A 19,721-nucleotide genomic window follows, 5' to 3' on the forward strand; every position below is an offset into this window, starting at 1 on the left:
TGTGTGTGTGTGTGTGCAGCTGGTATACTGGGCCAGTCAGCAGCAGGATCAGGATGAGAAGATGGCTGGCTGTGTGTTTCCAATGGGACCAGAGAGCTTTCAGCGCTTCACGCCGGACTCCCTGGCGGCCATCGAGCAGCGCATCGCCCAGGAGGAGGCCCGACGCAACAAACACTACCAGGAGGTGCGTCAAAACAAACACACACACACAGCTCACACAAGCACAACAAGATGCTGGAGGGTAAACGTGGAAATAAAGAAGTGAGCTGTTATAAGCAGACAGATGTGAGATATTTCAGATGTGGTTTGTGTGTCTTTGTGTGCGTCAGGACCTGGGCGACGTGGAGCTCCCCCGGCCCCGGGCTGATCTGGAGGCAGGAAAACAGCTGCCACGCATCTTCGCTGACATCCCATCTCATCTGGTGGGCGTTCCACTGGAAGACATCGACCCATACTACTTCAAAGACAAGAGGGTAGGTCACCCAGAGAGAAAGTGTGTGTGTGTTTCTGGATGTACCTTCTCCGCTGTTGGAGAGGATCCCTGGAAGATTCTCTGAGGACCACAAGAGAGTTACCTAGTGTGTGTGTGTGTGTGTGTGTGTGTGTGTGTGTGTGTGTGTGTGTGTGTGTGTCCTGGATTGCTCACGAATCTGTTTACATGGTAATATTGTGGAGACTTAACCATGTAAATAGGACAAATCAGCTGACTTCAGACTTCATGTAACCAAAAATATTTAGTCAAAGCCGATCGATTCCACAAGGAAGCAGGTGGAAGCCATTTTTTATTCTTTTTTTAGTTATATTTGATAAGTTATCTGATTAATATCGTGGGTTGATGTGAGATACAAACCATCCCAGAAGTCCGTGTTTTGGTTTTGGTGAGTGGATTTCTATTATTTTTTAGTCTGCGATGGAGCAGACACTCTAGGACGATATCCTCCCTGTGATTGGGAAAAGTTGGTGATTTTTCAGTGATTGCATTGAATTTTTCCTGATTCTGGGACAGAAAAGCTCTCAGACAGATTGGCGAAGGTTTGGAAATAACTGCCGTCTAACAGACTAACATGTTTCAGTCGGTCGGAGTCAATCTGCACCGATGAGCACAACTCATCTGCAATGCGTCTCTTTGAAATAGTTCTCGATTGGTTGGTTCTGGTTATTTTCTGAGCCCCTCAGGAGGAGGCTCAGAAAATAACCTCTGTCTCAGATCTGAAGTTCTGGTTGTGAGTAGCTAAGGTGAATTGCTTTTTGTATATTTTAAGATTTTGCAACACATCGCACAGTTTTGTGATTTTTGCCAGTTTTTCACAGTTAAACATGGTTTTATCACAAACTGATTGCATGTATATTTGCCAACTTAACCCCCTTCAATCACAAACTGATGGAAACACACTGATAGCAGACCGACTTCATCCTGTTGCCACTTTATTGGCGTCTTGGTGAAAGTTTTTCTGCAGTTGCCAGCCACTGTTTTCTCTCTGTAGATGTAGCTGTAGCATTATTTAGCACTAATTAGCCAATATGCTTTTCTCTAGCTAAGACTGTTAGCATTGGCCACAGATCTCCAAACCAGACGGTGGCTCGTCCAGGTCTTATTCAGTCTTTGGGACTGACTAACTCCTGGAGCCAGCCTCCAGTAGAGCCTGCCAGGAACAATCTACATACTATTCTCAAAATTTATGTAAACTAAACTGCAAATCTACTGTTATAGAAAATACTACATGTATCAGATCTTATGGTTTGTTACATTTCAGAGAACTAAAATAATTTAAAGTAGATTAATCACTTCATTATTTACAGAAAGATTATACATGAAAAAATCTTAAAGCCATAGAGATGAACAGTTTACCCACCCTAAAACCACAAACCCAAGACACAGCACCCATGTTATTTAGAAATAAATTCTAAGGAATAAAAATGGAGGCCTTGGCTCCCCGGTTCACTGCTTTAGTGCCTTTTTTGGCAGCACAGTGCATTATTAATAAAATCTGTGTATTTATGTATTTTTCTGTCTGGTTCTCCTGCAGACGTTCATAGTCCTGAACAAAGGGAAGGCCATCTTCCGTTTCAGTGCCACATCCGCCCTCTACATCTTCAGCCCCTTCCACCCTATCCGGAGACTCGCCATCAAGATCCTCGTGCACTCATATCCTTAAGTACACAAACTCTGCTGCTACTGTCTGTACTTGCCTTATGATCTGCAGAGAAATGGCTGCGGGTGGGGGTCAGGGGTCAGTTACAGAGGAGCCTCCAGTGCTTTCAGTGTGTGCTGAAGGATGCTGTGTGAGAGAAGCCAGGCCACCCTCACGGCAACAGAAGCAGTTGTTGTGGTTGTTGTTTTGCCTTCGTCTGCTTCACTGCGTCTCATTGTGACTGACGGGGCAGCGATATCTCGGATACTGTTTTATTTTGATCACAACCATCAACACGCAGTCCCGTTTAAAGAGACCATCACGCAGTTTCACAAGTAAAGATTAGAGGGTTAGAAAAGCTTAGCTTCATTCTTATCAGAAAATATTCAAATTAAAATCAGAAAATAAATATTAATATAAACTAAAAGTCAAGTTTAAAGAGCAGGAGGGTCTAAGACAAGGTTGCATCATGGGAAATGTAGGCTCCAGGAGATTTGAACGTAATGTTTTAGTCTCTGCTGCTTTTCTTAAACAAAGTCCAGTCTCACCTCAAACAAACAAATAGATAAATTAGATAAGGATTTCAATGATTAATTGTTATATGTGAGCATTTATTGGTAATATTGGATTTCAGGTTGTTGAGCAGTGTTAGGATTTGTCATTGTTTCCTTATTTTAGAGGTACGAGAGCGCGTGAGCTGATCACAATAACAATCCCAGTCGCACTGATGATGATAATTATTCATTATGCTCCTGCTTTTTACAGAATTTGCTAGGGCAGTTATGTGAGCATTGACTGTACAGCAGTACATCTAAGGTCCTTAAAGATAAAAGACAGGGGACAGCTTCCTGGTGTTTGTTGAATGTGCTGATTGGTTGGCACCACAAAAAGTCAAGATCCTGTAAATCTACGTATACATACCGTGTATGCATGTGGGCCTGGCACACAGCCGGATTAATGATGCTGTATGTTAACTGAAGAGGTGTGAGATAAAGGTTTAAAGGTCCAGCTCTGTGCTGACAGGTGAACGTACACAAAGTCTGTGTGATGGGTGGCATGCTAACTGCTCAGCTTATGTTATGTTGAAGGATAGCAGAACTAATGCTAACACGCTTTCAGTGTAAATCAAAACTCATTATTCTGCATGCCTGCTGGAAACACATGAAACGTATTTAACAGTTCGATAAGTTCCTCTCTCTGGCCAGAAGAGGGCAGCTCCTCTGGAAACAGTCACTGTGAACACAACCGAACTACTCACTTGATTTTTCCCTCTTAGAAAATATTTAATGTCAGTAAAATACTCAAGTAAATGTACTCTGATTCCTAACGGTCCTATTCAAGCTCTGGTGTAATGGTGTAGGGGATCATTTGGTGTGGCAGCACCAGCCAACAGAGGTGTGGACTCGAGTCACATGACTTGGACTCGAGTCAGACTCGAGTCATTATTTTTATGACTTTAGACTTGACTTGAAAAAATGTTCTAAGACTTGTGACTTGACTTGGACTTTTACACCAATGACTTGGGACTTGAACCGGTTTACTTGAAAAGACTTGATATTTCACCCCAAATATAAAATTTAACATGCATATTATATAGAGATTGAAAATGTGACGTCATTCAGGGGTAGAACCGCAAAGGATTCTGGGAACTCGTGGCAAGAGGTACTAGCGCACGCAGGCTTTCAATTGAAATCAGTCACACAGCGATAAAAAGAAACACAAAAATGTCAAGAAGCTGTTGTATTATTAACTGCAATAGCCGGTCGCATGACAGCCACGGGAAGCCGACGGGTAAAGAGATCGGTTGTTATCGGATTACGTCGTTGAAGAGAAATTGTTCGAGCCATGTTTCCGAAGTAACAAAGAGGCGACTGGATTGCAGCCATTCAAAGACCAAATATAACGTCCCAGAACACTCCAGCTCACAGGTTAGTCTGCTCCAAGCATTTACACGAAGGTCAGTGTTTTTTAGTAGTTAATACGTCATTTTCATAACATAATTGGTGATATAGGTTACAAGCAAGTCTGGCGCTGAACAGAAATTGTCGCGCTATGCTCCTTTGTTTATTGTGCATAAATAGTGAATTGTCCTGACACAATATTGCGTTTCGCTTCTGTTATTATGGTACATTGACAAAAACATATACTTTTATTCACAGGATAAAACAGTTGTTTTGTATCACTAATTGTCCAGTACGATTACAGCATACAGTATTATTGTCACTGCTACATTTCTGTGATGCTACCAGAAATTATTTCCACTACTAATTAATTACCGTTGAGCTCAAAGGTCCTATTAATAAACGGTTAACGAATGTGTATTTATGACGACGATTTGTGAGACTGGTAAACTTATGATACGTACGATGGTCTTTCGTTCTACACGGTGCATTTCAAGGTCCTGCACCCATCCGTCGGTAAACTGTACCTGGGCTTGTTGCAGTGACCTGAAGTTACTAAACTTCATGAGTGTATGCACTCACTCCAAGAACCGTATGATTATAAATATGCATATAAATATGCTACGATGAGATAGCTGACTTCATCTAACTAGCAAATGTTGTCCAGGCTACGTTGGTGATGCAGTTTTTTTTAATGTGTATGATATTTTTGTCATGCGATTTTAAAGCCGGTCCTACAACCGCATCCAAGAATAACATGCAGCTTATCTCAGAACTGTCGGTGAAAATTATTCTTGGAGCTAGGTTTAATTGAGCTGCATTTTAAAGAGGTGCAATTTCACAATTTGTGTATATTTTCTAAGTTCACTATTTTGTCATGTGTTGAGAAAAACACAGATTTTAAAATTACATGGTCTAATATTTACATTTAGCATAACTGCAACATTATTTTTTCGTTTTTTTTTTTTAAAGACTCGAAAGGACTTGAAATTCAAAGTTTCAGACTTGAGACTCGACTCTGACTTGCCTGACATTACTTAACTTGACTTGAGACTTGAGGATAAAGACTTGAGACTTACTTGAGACTTGCAAAACAATGACTTGGTCCCACCTCTGCCAGCCAATCATATGTTTGAAAGGAGTGGAGGTTGCTGCGTGTGGTAGGTGGGGGACTGTGCCACCCCCATGGTGTGGTGTGGATACTTCCCTGACAGTAGAGTAAAGCTCACATTTGAATACTCCAGTTGTGTTAGTGAACGTATCTTGTTAATTAAGGCACTAAGGTTCTCATAGCTTTCAGAAATGTTCCATATTTCACTGTAATCAAAGTTGCGTATGATTAACATATCTGTTAGCTTAACTCACAGATGTGTAAAGTTAAACTAAGCAAGTGTTTGCTGTCGGTAGTTCAGATGATTTTTTTTTTCAGCGAGGTTAGTTAAAAACTGCCATCCTTATTAATATCAGTTAAAAGCAGATGCTTTTTGCTAGCCAAGCCAGCTAGCTGGTCCAAAAGTGACGTCTAGTTTCAGACTGCTAAGATGATCCTGGGCTAAACGGGTCGGTCTACACAAAGTCTGTGTTAAGCTGATTCTTAACAAATCAGATCTGGCTGTAAACAGTCAGGGGATGCCTTTTATGAATAAAGTGAATACCTTGACCTATTCAGCTAAAGGCCAATTCCTGCATTTCTGTGCTCAAAACTCTTTAATTTCACAGATTAGAGCTTTTCTCATTGTAAGAAAATGGAAGCAGAAAAACAAAAATAAAGCGACTGTTCAGCGTTTTATGGAAAAAAGTTAAACAAATGTAAATTATTAATGTGAAATAAAAAGACTTTTTATTTGATAAAAATACATAAAATAGTATCACTCTTATCAGAATATATTTATGGTTCAAGGTTCAAGGTTCTTTATTATTTGTCACATGCATAGTTATACAAGTATAACACACAGTGAAATGTAGCCTGACACGCTCCTCGACATGTGCAAAAATTGAGGGGGGGGCTGTAGAGAAAGATGCAAGACATTACAGGTCTGCATACCAATAGTCATCAGATATTTGTCGGAGACATTAACGGTGTAATCGTTGTTTGGCTGCTTTAGACAGACGTCTCTTTACATCCTCCAGTGGTGAGTTTATACTGGGTCCCACAGCTGGACGGTCTCCAGGCACACGCACAGTAATGACAGCATATTAAGCGATCATGTCAACTGACTGTGTGTGTGTGTGTGTGTGTGTGTGTGTGTGTGTGTGTGTGTGTGTGTGTGTGTGTGTGAGAGAGAGAGAGAGAGACAGAATCAGAGGGCTCGTACTGTCGGTCGTATTTCTGAGCCAGGTATCATCTTGAGCTGTCTGGTGAGCCGTAAACATGGCCAGTAAATACTGCACAGCCTTCATCAAGGTGGCACACATGCACACACATGCACACAGGTGAATATACAGGCATTACAGGGACACACACACACAGAAATATTGTGACTATAATCTCTCTGCTGACCAAATCTCTGAGTTTGTTCCTGGAGGAGTGTCGACCTTTGACCTTTGACTTATAGCCTGTCAGGAGCTCTTAATATGTTTGCTTGTTGTGGTTTCTTAACACCTGTAGGCAAGCCGGAGTGTAGTCTGGATTTAAAAATTAAGAAGTGGTGAAAAAATCAGAAATATACATATCGTATATATACATGTGACAAATTAAAGGAAAATCTGAATAAATTAATGAATTAAAAAAAACCCACAATGAATGCAGGTGTTTCCACACAGGTGCTCTGCCTGTTGTAATTGAGCAGTTACCATCCATTCATGCTCTGTGGAGTGTGCACACCCAGCTGATCCTGATTTTGTTACAAGCTGTCATGAGGAAAAGGTCTAAGTGACTCTGAAAAGGGGGCATTTATGTGACGAGCGTCACTGTCAGCTTCTGGCTCAGCTGCTTTCAGCAGGAAGATAGATGGAGCTTCTGGGTCTTAAAACTGAATTCTTTCAGTTGCCACCAGGGGGCGATGCCTGCAGTTGGAGAAAGACTATAAAGTCTACACAAAAGCCTTTCCCTGACTTGAACTCTGTAAACTGCTCAGTTTGTCACCTCAGTCGCTCATTTTGGGTCATATTGAAGGAAAAAATAATCCATTTTTATAAATTTTATTTTAAGGTTCAGGAAAGAGGATTATCTGGGATCAGCCAATGAGCACTTGATTTCTCAGTCAGACCCGCCCATCTCTCGTATTGATGGGAAATATGAGTAATACAAAACTCCAGCATTCACAACAGGACTTAAGAAACTATAGTGGGTGACATCAGTGTGGCTGCATCAGGTCAAATTCAGATTTCACATTCAGATTGTCACGGCTAACGGGGTGAGCCGTGTAGAGGAAATAAATGAGGATACACTCACATAAGACACGGACCTTCACAATAAAACAGGAAACAATTCACGAGGACGCAGACTTGACACCAAACTAAATCTACACTAAACACGAGGGCACAAGACACAAAACCTAAGAACAAAACCCTAAACCAGAATAAATTGAAACATAGGATATAATATTCAAAACAAGATAACAAAAGAATCAGAAGTCATAATACAGAAGAATACTAAAACATAAGGAACTGAATGAAATGACCTAGAACCGTAACACAGATTCATTACATCACAGATTCATTGCTGAGCAAAATTATGTGACAAACAAGAAAACCTCCATAAAAACTGGAGCGGGTTTAAAAAGACTTTAAGGCAACCAATAAAATAAACGCTTTCGTCTATCATAGCATCTGTATTCCGGGACAATTTAAGCTACCGGTAGGTTTTTTCACCGTCACCATCCTGGTGTTTGAACTGGAAATGCAGACTGAACACTGAATGCTCATTGGCTGATGGAATATTGTTTCCTTTTTGACAAAATAACCGCGTAAAACACAATGTTGTGTTTACAAATACTGATCTCTTAAAATCAAAAGAAAACAGTTTCCTTGAGGTTACAGGAAGTGAGGAGTCGCCCCCTGCTGGCAATTAACAAGAATGCAGAATTAAGTCACTTCAGTTTTGGGATCTGTAAGCTCCAACTTGGCGCTACTGTATTGTGGTATTGACTTACTTTTGCGGCCACACTCAAGAGACCATTCGAGGAACAGAGTCAGCATGAGGCTGTCGTTATGAAAGCAAATGCACGTTTCGGGTTCAGTGGTTTCCAAACTGCAGACGCACTGGTTTACAAAAACCTGGGGGAAAAAGGCGATGAGTCATCGTTCTGCATACACTCGGCAAATCTGCGACTTCATGTGCGGCGAAGAGAACGATTCAGGCCTGAACGCTTGACTTCTGCGGTTAGGGGTCAAGGGTGACGGTGTTGTTCTGTAGGTGGGGCTGGTTTGGTGGTGTGGTTTAGTGGTAAGAGTCACTTCAGATCAATTGTTGACCCCACCCCCTCCCCAATGTAAGGGGCACTTTCATTGTTTCTATAGACGCTACAGAAACCAGCTGGCTCTCCACAGAGAGTAATGATTGGTTCATTAATCATAGTTACTGACAGGAAGTTTATGGCAGCAATTATGATAACATTTTTTAAGCACACAAATCACTCGATCCAGCCTCTGAATGGTGAAGATGTCTTAGTTTAACTTTCCCAGTTTGCTGTTACAATAAAGTCTAAGTTGTATTTTTTGTGTGTGGCTGCTACATGACTTTATTATGACTATATTTGCATAGCTAGATTATTAAAATAAAAGACACATGATTAATTTGCATAAAAATGGAACTAAACCACATTAAATGACTTTACAGTGAACAACAGCAGGTGATATGATCAGGAAAATGTATCCTTAGTGTTAGTTACAAAGAAATCCCAATTTTGGTTGTGTATAATTTATGTTGGCCTGTTAGTTATACAGATCTGAGTTTAAACCCAGAGTGGAAAACATGCTCCACCTATAAGTGTGTAATCCAAACTACTGGAAAGATTTTCAAAGTGTGAAAGCTGCTTTGAAGAATTGAATATCTTCAAATTTTCAATCAAATTAATTATTAATGCTGGTTTCTGGTAGCAACAATAAAGCTACACGTGAAGGTTTTGCAGCTCCACTGAGGACTGTAAAAACATGTAATATGAAATTAACATCGCCTTGAAATTAAGATACTGTCATTAGATGTGAACCTTTAATTCTAAACGATGCACGAAAGTCAACTTTTTCCCTACTGGTTTTACTGGTTGGTACCACGTATGATCAAACTGGGCTTCATGTTGGTCAGGGTTAAACTGCAACAATGAGTCATATCCTGTCTGGTTTCCATTTGATGCCATGAACGAGAGGAACTGAGTGACACACCGAAGACATGGCACACTCTGAAGGAAGCTCCCATCTTTAAGCATTCTCTGCTCTAAATGTCATCATAATTTACAAATGAAACATTTGTTTTTTATTTAATAAGCCTTTCAACTACAGATTAAGACCATAAATTCATCAGGAGAGCATTCACTGAGGTCAGAGATCAAGTTGAGCAGCAGGCTCGTTTTCTCATAGATTTCCATACCAAATGACTCGCCCCCTGCTGGACATCAGGAGGGTAGCAGTTCTAAGGCACTTTCAGCTAGTTATCTAGTTAATTTCAGACTGCAGATGATAACTGCTTCCATTGTGGATAGATTGTTTAGTTGAGTGCAGGGGCTGACATTAAATGTGACTCCAGATGTACTTTAGGACGCTTTACTGACTTTCGAAGTTAGAGGCTATAGCTGTGGGTTTTTGGCCCGTCGCCCGTGCACCAGCTCCACGCTGGCGTCCGCCTCAGGCCCCAGACGCCAGGCCAACATGACAGCTATTACTTCACACCCAAAACTCAACCCACCCCCCTTATCCTCACCTCACACCCGTCTATTTTTACCGTGGGAGGCGGCTGCTGGTGTTGAGAGACGTTGAGCTGGCGGACACGCTGCTGTTGTCAGGGGAATAAGTGGGTTCAAGAGGTCATCAATGGAGGTGTGGCGCTGCTGATGTCCACGTTGTGTGTGCGTGCTGTTCTGAGAGATGAAATAAAAATTAGTGTGTGTTGTGTGGAGGAGGTGCACGATGTAAGGGTACAAGCTGCGGTGCTGAAGTGGAGTTTTAGTACGTGTTTGTGCTTTAGAAGTGTTTGTGTGTGATCAAGTGTGTTCTGGATTTGTGCCCAACCACAGTGGCGCCACTATGACAAGCTGCTGTTTGAGGTGGACACACACACACACAAATACACTCATGAACCGCTGTGATTTTAGAATACAGCGATTGTGTTTTTCTGAAGGCAAACCGTGTTATTTCCCATGGGGCCTTGCTCCTGAGGACAGTCATTTGATTTTTGCATCCCATGAGGCATTGCTGTGGGACTCAGAGCTGCTCTGCAGCCACCAGCTGCAGTGCCGTTGTGTTTTAATTGTGTTCACGTTGAACCAAAGTGAGTCAATAAGCTTTGTGTTTGTTGTGTGTTGTTGCTGAGTTGTTGTTGTGGATTTGTGTGAGCTTTAAAGTCATGTCTGTTAAACCTCTGAAGTCCAAGTCATCATAGTTGGTAACCCAATCCTCACCCTATATTTTGGAGAATTGCGTTTTGGAAAGAAAAAGTGATTCATATCAGTCAGAATAATTATTTTCTTTATTTCATGATTATCAAAACGTTGGGAGAACAAATCAATAAAAACAATATTCTGATTTGTTCTTATATATTATGACCAAAGTTAGGACCTTTATTTTTTTATATTAGCTTTTGAGGCAACCTAAACATCATTTTTTTAATGATTTGTTTTAATCATGACAGTTGATCATTTTGCTTTTCTCTTCTATTCAATTAGAATGTATTTTTACAGTGCTAAATCCCAACAACAGTCCCCTCAAGGTGCTTTATATTGTAAGGTTGACCCTACAATAATACATACAGAGAAAAACCCAACAATCATATGACCCCCTATGAGCAGCACTTTGGCGACAGTGGGAAGGAAAAACTCCCTTTTAACAGGAAGAGACCTCCGGCAGAACCAGGCTCAGGGGGGCGGGGCCATCTGCTGCGACCGGTTGGGGTGACAGAATGAAGTCAGAATAAAAGACATGCTGTGGAACTCTTCTGAGTTTATCCTTTTGGAATTTCCTCTTCCTAGCCCCTCTTTCAAAATAAAAGCCTTTAGGACAGGCAGTGGCATATGTTTAACTGGACAGCTCAACTGAAGGAGAGAAAAAATGAGGGAAGAATGGCGGAGATGGACAAATGTGGAATGAGGGAGAGAAAAAATAAAACCGGGGGTAGATTATAGACAGGAAGACAGATCCCGTGGTGGGTGTGGGAGGTATAATGATATTACCGGTATGGTGGCCTGGGAAGTCCATAACAGCAGGTCTATCATTACCCCATAATTAGCTTCTGGCTCTGTGGCGGCGGCGGTGAGGGGACATTTGCGTTGTTTGTCAATTGGTAACAGTATTATCTCGCCGCCTGCCACAACGCTCCAGCAACATCATTACAGCCGGCACTCAATCAACAATTACCCCGCCGCTCAAACAAGTTTCAGCTGGAGTTTGGGCCGCTTTCACACAGGGAGTATGTTCCTTCTGCCAAATTACAATAATTATGATTCATTTATAGCTGTGATTGACAGCTGAGTGAGGTCTCATGAAGTCTCTCCCACCTCATCGAGCGCGGCGTGTTGAACGTGGCAGGTGAAGCTGATATTTAACATGTACTGTTGCCTTCTGACAGTTTGGAAAGTTACTGCTCCCCATTATATGATGATTAGACAAGAGTGGGCCTTTCCTCCCATCGCCGCTGTTAATGGCATATTAATTTGCTGTATTGAATGTGGCAGGCATTGGAGGGGAGCGCTGAAACACACATGCTAACTCGACACAGCCTTTCAGTTCACTTCATCTTTATTTAAGCCCTAATGGGAAATCAGTGAAAGGTATTTAAAAAAAAACGGCACATGTAAAATCACTTCAGCATGTTGTGGCAAAAAGAGACATTTTTACACTTACATTTCAGCCGTTTAGCTGACACACTCCAGAGAGACTCACAATGAGAGAACAAGTCATAAAAGCCTCGGTTCCTCGATCACCAGCGTCACACTGAAGACATTTCCATTTTACATTTGAGCTGCTGCTTTTATCCGCACTGACTAAGAGCTGAAAATCACAGAAAAGTATACTAAATTGACTCTCTCGCAGTTCTCTTTTGTTCTCTGTGCTAAATTTCGACCTCTGTCCAGCCAACAAACTTTACAAGACTATTTGCAAATTTAAGGTTGTTGCAGGTAAAATATCTGACTGTTTATCCCATCCAGGCTGTTTATCAAGAGCTTTGTAACACAAACTCAAGAACTATCATTTAGAATAGAATAGAATTCAACTTTATTGTCACTGCACATGTCACAGGTACAAGACAACGAAATGCAGTTTGCATCCATCCAGAAGTGCTTTAGTGATATAGATATATTACAATATATATTAGCAATAGTATAGATATGTGAGTATATTACAGAAATGGGTCTATTATGGTATGTTATAATGTACACGGTATGAAGTATGTTATGAATATGCTATAACTATAAGTATGTACAGGCTATGAACATGATATAAATATGAAAAACTATAAAGAAAATGAAATAAAAAGCTATAGAGAAATCTGAACTATGCAGGTTATGAACAGTTGTAGAATTAAAAATTATCGTATGTACAGAATGATTATTTAGACAGTAGTGCAGTTAAGATAAGTGAGATATAATTCCTACAGAGGTATATAAAGTGCTGGTGGTTGTGAGTGGTGGTTCAGTCCATGTTATTATTGTGTGTTTGAGGGTACAGTTGTCCATTGTGGGTGTGTGTATGTTCACTCCATGTGTTAACGTGGGTCAGATGTCAGGAGGCAGAGTTCAGGAGTCTGACAGCTGTGGGGAAGAAGCTGTTCCGGTACCTGGTGGTCTTAGTCCGGAGGCTCCTGTAGCGCCTCCCAGAGGGCAGGAGGCTGAAGAGTCCATGTGATGGGTGACTGGGGTCTGGTTGCTTTTGTGAACAATTTCACCTGATGACAAGCAACCTTCAGCAACCAGCTGCCAAACAGTTGGGGACTGGGTGCTGGTAGGGAGTTGGTGACTGGTCACTAGGCCTGGGTGACTGGGGCCTTATTAAAGTCACATATCAAGGTGCAATTTGGGGTTGAAACACCTGGGAGGAGCTGATGGTTGATCTGTTCACCAGTATTAAAATATCTGATTCTTTATCACCAGTATCTAAATGACTTATTTAACATAAAGTTTAAAACACAGACAGAAATATTTCAGGTTGTACAATCTGCTCTTTTAGATTTTTTTTTAACATAATACACTTGATAATTCAGCTTCTCTCCTCAGCTTTGTTGGCTGTGCTGCTCACTCTCCTGGTTGCCAGTCTCTGCCAAACAAACCACTTCCATGTTGTCTAGATAGTTGTGTTTGGTATGTTTTCTCTCCAAAAGATACTCCAGAGTGCTTCTTTTGATCAGCTACCATTCCTTCTGAAGGACACACACAGGAAACAAACTAAATCATCTGTGACAAGTAACCAGACATTTTTTTCCCAGGCAAAGCAGTTGGGTTTAATACAGTATCATGCTGGTGTATATAGCAGTATACCAGGAGCAACTATAGTAAATTATGGGATTATGGGACCGTTTCCACTTTTACAGGTGTAGCTCGAAGCTAAAGTTATATTGAAAACTTGGAGTACTTCTACTTCTTGTTGGGAATCCCTCTATAATGTACAACAGGCTACGTAAGAAGACAGCAGGACCCAGATATCGTAGCAGGAGTCACTCCCACATTTGATGCCACTAGTCTTGATTTCTCCACACAGTGTGGGCTTTGTACTAAACTCTGATTCAAATGTAAAGTGTTTATTGTCTGATGGGAAATCTTCTCAGTCCTTAACCTGTTCACGTTATTCAGCTTGTTCATCATGTGCACCATCCTGACAAACTGTTGCTTCATGGCCATGTCCGAGCCGGAGTACTGGGCCAAATACCTGGAGTAAGTACACCTGGGATCTTTTCTTTCTTCTTCATCAGCCACAGGTGATTTATGTAAATTTACATTTAATCAATGATATTACTGGATATGCATTTCTTTCAAGTCATAGTAGCTATTGCAAAGTAATTCGAGGTAACAGAGGTAAATGGTTTGCAAATTTTAGTGTGTTGTTTGTGTCAGTCGCAGACCCTTAAACTAATATGCTGTTAATGTTCAAAGTGCACTTAAGATGCTGCTGAATCGAAAAGTAAAAGCACATCTTTGATGCTTTGGGACTGAATTCCATTTATTTCAATAGGACAGTTTTTTAAACTAAAGCTACCTTTGCAGCACACTCAGGGATCATTGGAAAAATGCATATTTTTGGTGAACAGACCCTTTAATGTACAGTAGTTCATCGCTGGCTTCCAGCTGTGGAGGCTGCTGCTGCTGCAGCTACTCGGTCAGGCCTAACGTGACAGACTCTCTGCGCTCCTGCCTGTCTTTGTACGGTTGAATTGTCACGAGTCGGGTCAAACTTGTTTCTGGGGACAAAATAAATAAGTGAAGGATGTGTGGTGGAGAGTTTTATGAATATTTATTCTGGCTCTCTCTTCCACCCGTCCGGCTTTCTTTCTTTTCTTCATTTTGTCTTTCTTTGTCCTTCACTTCTTCCACATCCATAACTTTCTCTTTCTTTCTGCCCCTGCTCTTCGTCTGGACAAGCATTTGTCGTATTTTCTTCCTTTACCTTGTTACTGTCCAGTTCTGTGCCCTCATCCTTCCTCTTTTTTCTCTTTTTGTGATCCTTTCTTTTATTTTTGCTGTTTCTTTTCTACCCTTTTCATTTTGTTTCATCACAACATGACTCCCTTCCCCTCCAATACTGATAAACGTTATCATCCCTCATTCAGGTACACCTTCACAGGTATCTACACGTTTGAGTCTCTCATTAAGATCCTGGCCAGAGGTTTCTGTGTGGGACCGTTCACCTTCCTGAGGGACCCCTGGAACTGGCTCGACTTCAGCGTCATTGTCATGGCGTGAGTCAAACACACACACTCACACACACACACATAGTATTATATAAAAGCTCAAAAGATTTAAAGTGAGAGTTGTTATAAATGAATGCCATGAACAGCTGTAATTAATCAGTAAACTTCCTGCATACTGCAGTACAGAGAGAGGATCTCAATGCTGTGACCACCCCTTGCCTTTTAAAGAGCACCAGTTCTCCTGAGTATACTTTCACACAGTATTTTGTCTGAACTTAGTTCTTTATGACTCTGCCTGGATGTTTGGGCTCTTTGTGCTACTCTAGAATAAATTTGGGACCAATCAAATGCCTTCCTGATGGATTTGCATGTGGTTACGTGTACAGTTTGTTCTCAGTGACTGTAGAACAGCTGCAGATGGAGGTCAGCGTCTTCATGAATAACTCTTCGAATGTGATTGTGAACCTGCACGAAAAACTGCAAATCGTGTTTACATTTACTTAAACCACTGAAACTCATAGGTAGTCTACTGAATGGACCAAAAAGTCACAGGGTTTTATCTGTGGAACGTGAAAAGCACCGGGCAACATTTTGTCCCTCGGTGTTTCTTAAATTATATGAGAATGATAATAAAAAAATTTGCAACCCGAGTTTGTCTGTTGAAATTAAGGTTGAAATTTGGTATCAGTGACACCACACAAACTACACAAAGCTCCTTTGAAGTCAGCATAGCCATAGTCGACAACTTCTGGGACTTAAAGTGTAGCCAACGTTCAAGTACCAACAGCCGCAGTTCCTCCAGTGGCCACTTGAGGCTCCAACGGTGAATCATGTTAAAATGTTCAGATTTACATAATAAACACATTTACAGCCTGATGCAAAATCTGTTTTTCTATGAGGATGATATTTTTAAAGTCAAATTATTTCAACTTAGTTAAGGCTTAGAGTTTGAATTATTAGGGGCGTGGCCTTTTTGACTGACAGGTAAATGGTGACACAGGCGGCTGCTAGGCTTCACCTCAGCTAATTGGAGTTCTTGAACTGGACCTGTGGAAGCCCTAACCCTGTGCTTCAGCCAAAGACCAGTGGGCCTTACTACAGCTATATCTCCATCCTCTGATCACTAATATGCAGGTTCTGGTTGCAAATGATATTATCAGTATAAAATGGAAAGTCCCATTTCAAGGTGCTGTGGTAACTGTTTCATGTGGTGATCAGAAAAACAAACAATGGGTTGTGAAAGTTGAATGCACTCTGTGACGATGGGCTGATGTGACAGTGGCAGCAGGACCGCGTGATGAAATAGCAGAACACCAGTCATCCACCTGCCGTTCAAAGTGTGGCACCACCGGAGTCTAAACCTCAGTTCTTACATGAAAGTTTGAGTTTGAGCAACAGCAGCATCACAGATGAAGTTCAGCTTGTGTTTTTAGAAAACGCTCCTATTGCACACGGATATTTTAGCAAGTTCATTTTCACAAATCAAGAAAAAAAGATGACAGAAGAAAGAAGAAAATACAACAGAAGAAAACTGCTTGGATATAAAACAAGCAGATTGAGGCGGTGGGCTGGTAAAACATGGCCTTGCTGGATACACAATTTAAAACTCAAACAATAAAAGATTACCAGGAAATTGTAGTGATTCTGCTATTTCATGCTTTTAATGGAATAGAAAAATAAATAAATCTGCAGAAATGACCAGAGTTAATCAGACAGCATTTTCCTTTTTTGAAGAGAGGCTCAGAGCTGCAGAGCGGCGTGGATGACGTGACTCTGTTGTTGTTCTGAGTGGATTAATGCTGCGGAATTAAAGAATAAAAGCGTGTCTCACACGAACTTAGATATATGTTTAGTTTCCAAAGCTAAGCAGAAGACACATTTGCAAAGTAAGGAGAAAGTCTGACTTTGTGCTGCCAGTTCAAACTCTGCGCCGTTAATAAGCATAAGCCTGACCGGCGACGACTATCGCTGCTTCTTGAGCTTCTTCTTCACTGGGAACAAATGACACAGTACATTACACTTATTTACTGATTCTTATGCTCGTCTCTTCTACGTTCCTCAGCAAAATATACTTTTCACTACTAAATCAGCTTCCACAGCCAGAATATTTACACGACTAATAAACTGAAACTTCTTATGATGATGATCACACACAGCCTGTATCGTTTTACTGAAAGTAGCCTTAGAGACGTGGTTTCCTCTCTCAGAGTAAAAACTGCACCTCCTTCTGCACCAGACGTTATCGGCTTCTTCTCCAAGCTTCACGAAGCTCAGCTTTGAGGTTCGGTTGTAATTGTACAGACGGGCAGACAAACATACATGGAGGAATAGCATGACATCCTGAAAGGGGACAGTTTCCCTAAAAAGGCTTACTAGTGAAAACTTAATTATACTTTATAACTATATAGTTGTGTAACATTTTAAAAGCTGGACGGGGCTAAAGCATCTACTTCCACTCCTGCAGAGGTGGGGTGACTGGAAAAGTGGTGGAGCCATTTTTAAGGGGGTGAACAAGCTCAGCCTGTACACACTATGCTTTTTCAATTGATTTTAAACAATGAGTCCTCCTAACACTTTAAAGATTCACCGTGAGCCTCTTTTTTTCAGCCCTGTAAGTGGACTCAGTGACAGATTCACTGGAGTCAAAGAATCTGTGATTTCTGTTTTTTTCACCCTCTCCTGAGGGCTGCTTATCAGCAGCTCGTTAGAGACAAAAAGATTCGTCTTCCTCGATTTTCTTTTGCTTTTTGACGCTTTTCTAAACAACCTTGAGATTTCTTTTCACACTGAGGTCATTTTCACCTGACCAATCGGACACGCACTCTGATGAAATGTTTTGTGAAGCCATTATCTCTGACTCTGGATTTCATCTGTTTTCTTTTGCTAAAGGACAGAGTCGTGGGTGCTGGAGGAATATTGGCTGCACTTTTTGTGGATACAAATGAGCGTTCACCACTCGGGCATTTAATTAGAGAGATTTGGAGAATGAGAGTTGGAACAACCAAATTAATTTTGCTCTCTTTATAGTCTTCGCGCTTGTGTTCTGCAGGTCTTTCATTTATTTCATGGAATGCGTTGCACTCGCATACACACCACAAAGGAGAATTTCTTAAGACTTCCTGCACTTGCTAGTATAGGATTTTTTTTTTAATGACTATGTTTAAAATCTGGATTTTTCTCTTATGATGGTGAATATTTTAACACGACCAAAATATGAGTAAATGATGGCTTGTTTTGTTGTGCAGGTTATTGTTTGTTTTTTTTCTTCTCTTTCTAAAACACATTTTTCACGTATACTAAAAAAAATTTTTTGTAGGAAAAACATCACAATAACTGAGGTGACATAAATACCGTCACCAATATTGACTGCATACTTGTTTTAAATTGGGGAAATAAAAATTAAAATCTTTCAAATAAACATCAACAGCAAGAAACAATAAAAGGCACAAAAGAAATGTCTCCAACAAAAGAGACAGCAGATCCAAAGCGAGATGAGTGAATATTTTATTGGCTGGATGCTACTTTTAGTGAATAAAGCCATTTTACGGTGTTTTCATAGAACAAAAAAACAGTGAAGTGGTTTCCTCAGTGACACTCTTGCATTTCCCAAATTACAGGTTTAAAAAGCACGAGGCTTCTCAAACCCCTCAGCACATAATCGACTGTCAAACCATCAATTCAAGTCAAGAAAAAGACTCCAAAGCTCTGAGCCTCTTATTCCTCTTAACAATGTTGGTGACGCCCCCTCTGCGAACGACATCCTGCCGCTTTGTTTCACAAAGAAAAAGAGCATGACCCATCCACATTGGTAATTGACTGACTGATGGAAAATCGTTGCAGTTTGGTTTGCTTTCTTATGAGGTGGTGATCAATCAGAGAGTCGATTAGCAGTAGGCCTGCGGCGAGGGTCGCCGGCGGGTAGATGAACAGTCAGAACGAAGCGATCAGATCAATAGATGACCCTGAGGCTCGGCTCGCAGGTTACAGTGTGGTGTAATGAAGCGCCGTCACCCCTGCACACTCTGTAAATTGAAACATTTCATGAAGGTGCCCTCAGATGATGGGTTGCCAAGTCTGTCGAGTCACATAGTACAACCCTGATGAGCTCCCGTGAAATCCCCCAAAATGGTCTCACTTAAAGGAGAAACTCCCCATTAAATACAAAGATGATCCGAATTCCTGTCAGCGAGTCAGAGGGTTTAAGAAAACGCAGCTGTTGTCTGGATTACATTCACTGATTCGACCACGTAAGGGAAGTGAAGTCCTTGGCATTCCAGAGCAGGAACACGTGAACATTTAAGTGTATAATCCTACATTTTGAAGACAGTCCTAGAGTTATTGGAAGAGTTGATGCAATTTCAGTAACTCTTAGTGCATCAACTATAAAGTTAAGAGAAAGAAATTATAGTTGGAGCTGGAGCTGTCAACTTTCAAGCTCTGGACTCAACCAGACTAGCTTTGCATGATTCACAGTTCAAAATAATCCTTATTTATCTTACGCAGTGCCTAAGTGCAGCTCTTTAGCTCATCTCTGTCTGAAACAAGCCAGTTGACTCCAGCCCCTTTTTGTAGAAACAACTTCCCTCTGATTGGCTGCCTAAGGTGACTGTAATGGGGATATCCCTCCAAGTGTTTGTGAAGCCATACACACACACACACACACACACACACACACACACACACACACACACACACACA

The 19,721-nt window shown here is 41.1% G+C and overlaps 2 protein-coding genes across 3 annotated transcripts in view; both read left to right on the forward strand.

Moving 5' to 3' along the window:
• The window catches only part of LOC102297995 (zinc finger protein 99), a gene marked incomplete at both ends in the record, with an annotated part of 370,247 nt that overhangs the window by 112,955 nt on the left and 237,571 nt on the right, over positions 1 to 19,721 (forward strand).
• The window catches only part of LOC102297688 (sodium channel protein type 4 subunit alpha), a 279,846-nt gene that overhangs the window by 60,956 nt on the left and 199,169 nt on the right, over positions 1 to 19,721 (forward strand). For both annotated transcript variants that reach the window (XM_005946550.2, XM_014341435.2), the window contains exons 2-6: positions 20 to 184; positions 330 to 473; positions 2,028 to 2,146; positions 13,960 to 14,049; positions 14,943 to 15,071. In XM_005946550.2, the coding sequence (XP_005946612.1) occupies positions 62 to 184; positions 330 to 473; positions 2,028 to 2,146; positions 13,960 to 14,049; positions 14,943 to 15,071 (605 nt within the window). In that variant the 5' untranslated portion in view covers positions 20 to 61. The remainder of the gene's footprint in view (positions 1 to 19; positions 185 to 329; positions 474 to 2,027; positions 2,147 to 13,959; positions 14,050 to 14,942; positions 15,072 to 19,721) is intronic.

This window comes from Haplochromis burtoni, unplaced genomic scaffold (genome assembly GCF_018398535.1).
Source record: "Haplochromis burtoni strain Fernald_Lab_line unplaced genomic scaffold, NCSU_Asbu1 Contig_480, whole genome shotgun sequence".
NCBI classification, from domain to species: Eukaryota; Metazoa; Chordata; class Actinopteri; order Cichliformes; family Cichlidae; genus Haplochromis; species Haplochromis burtoni.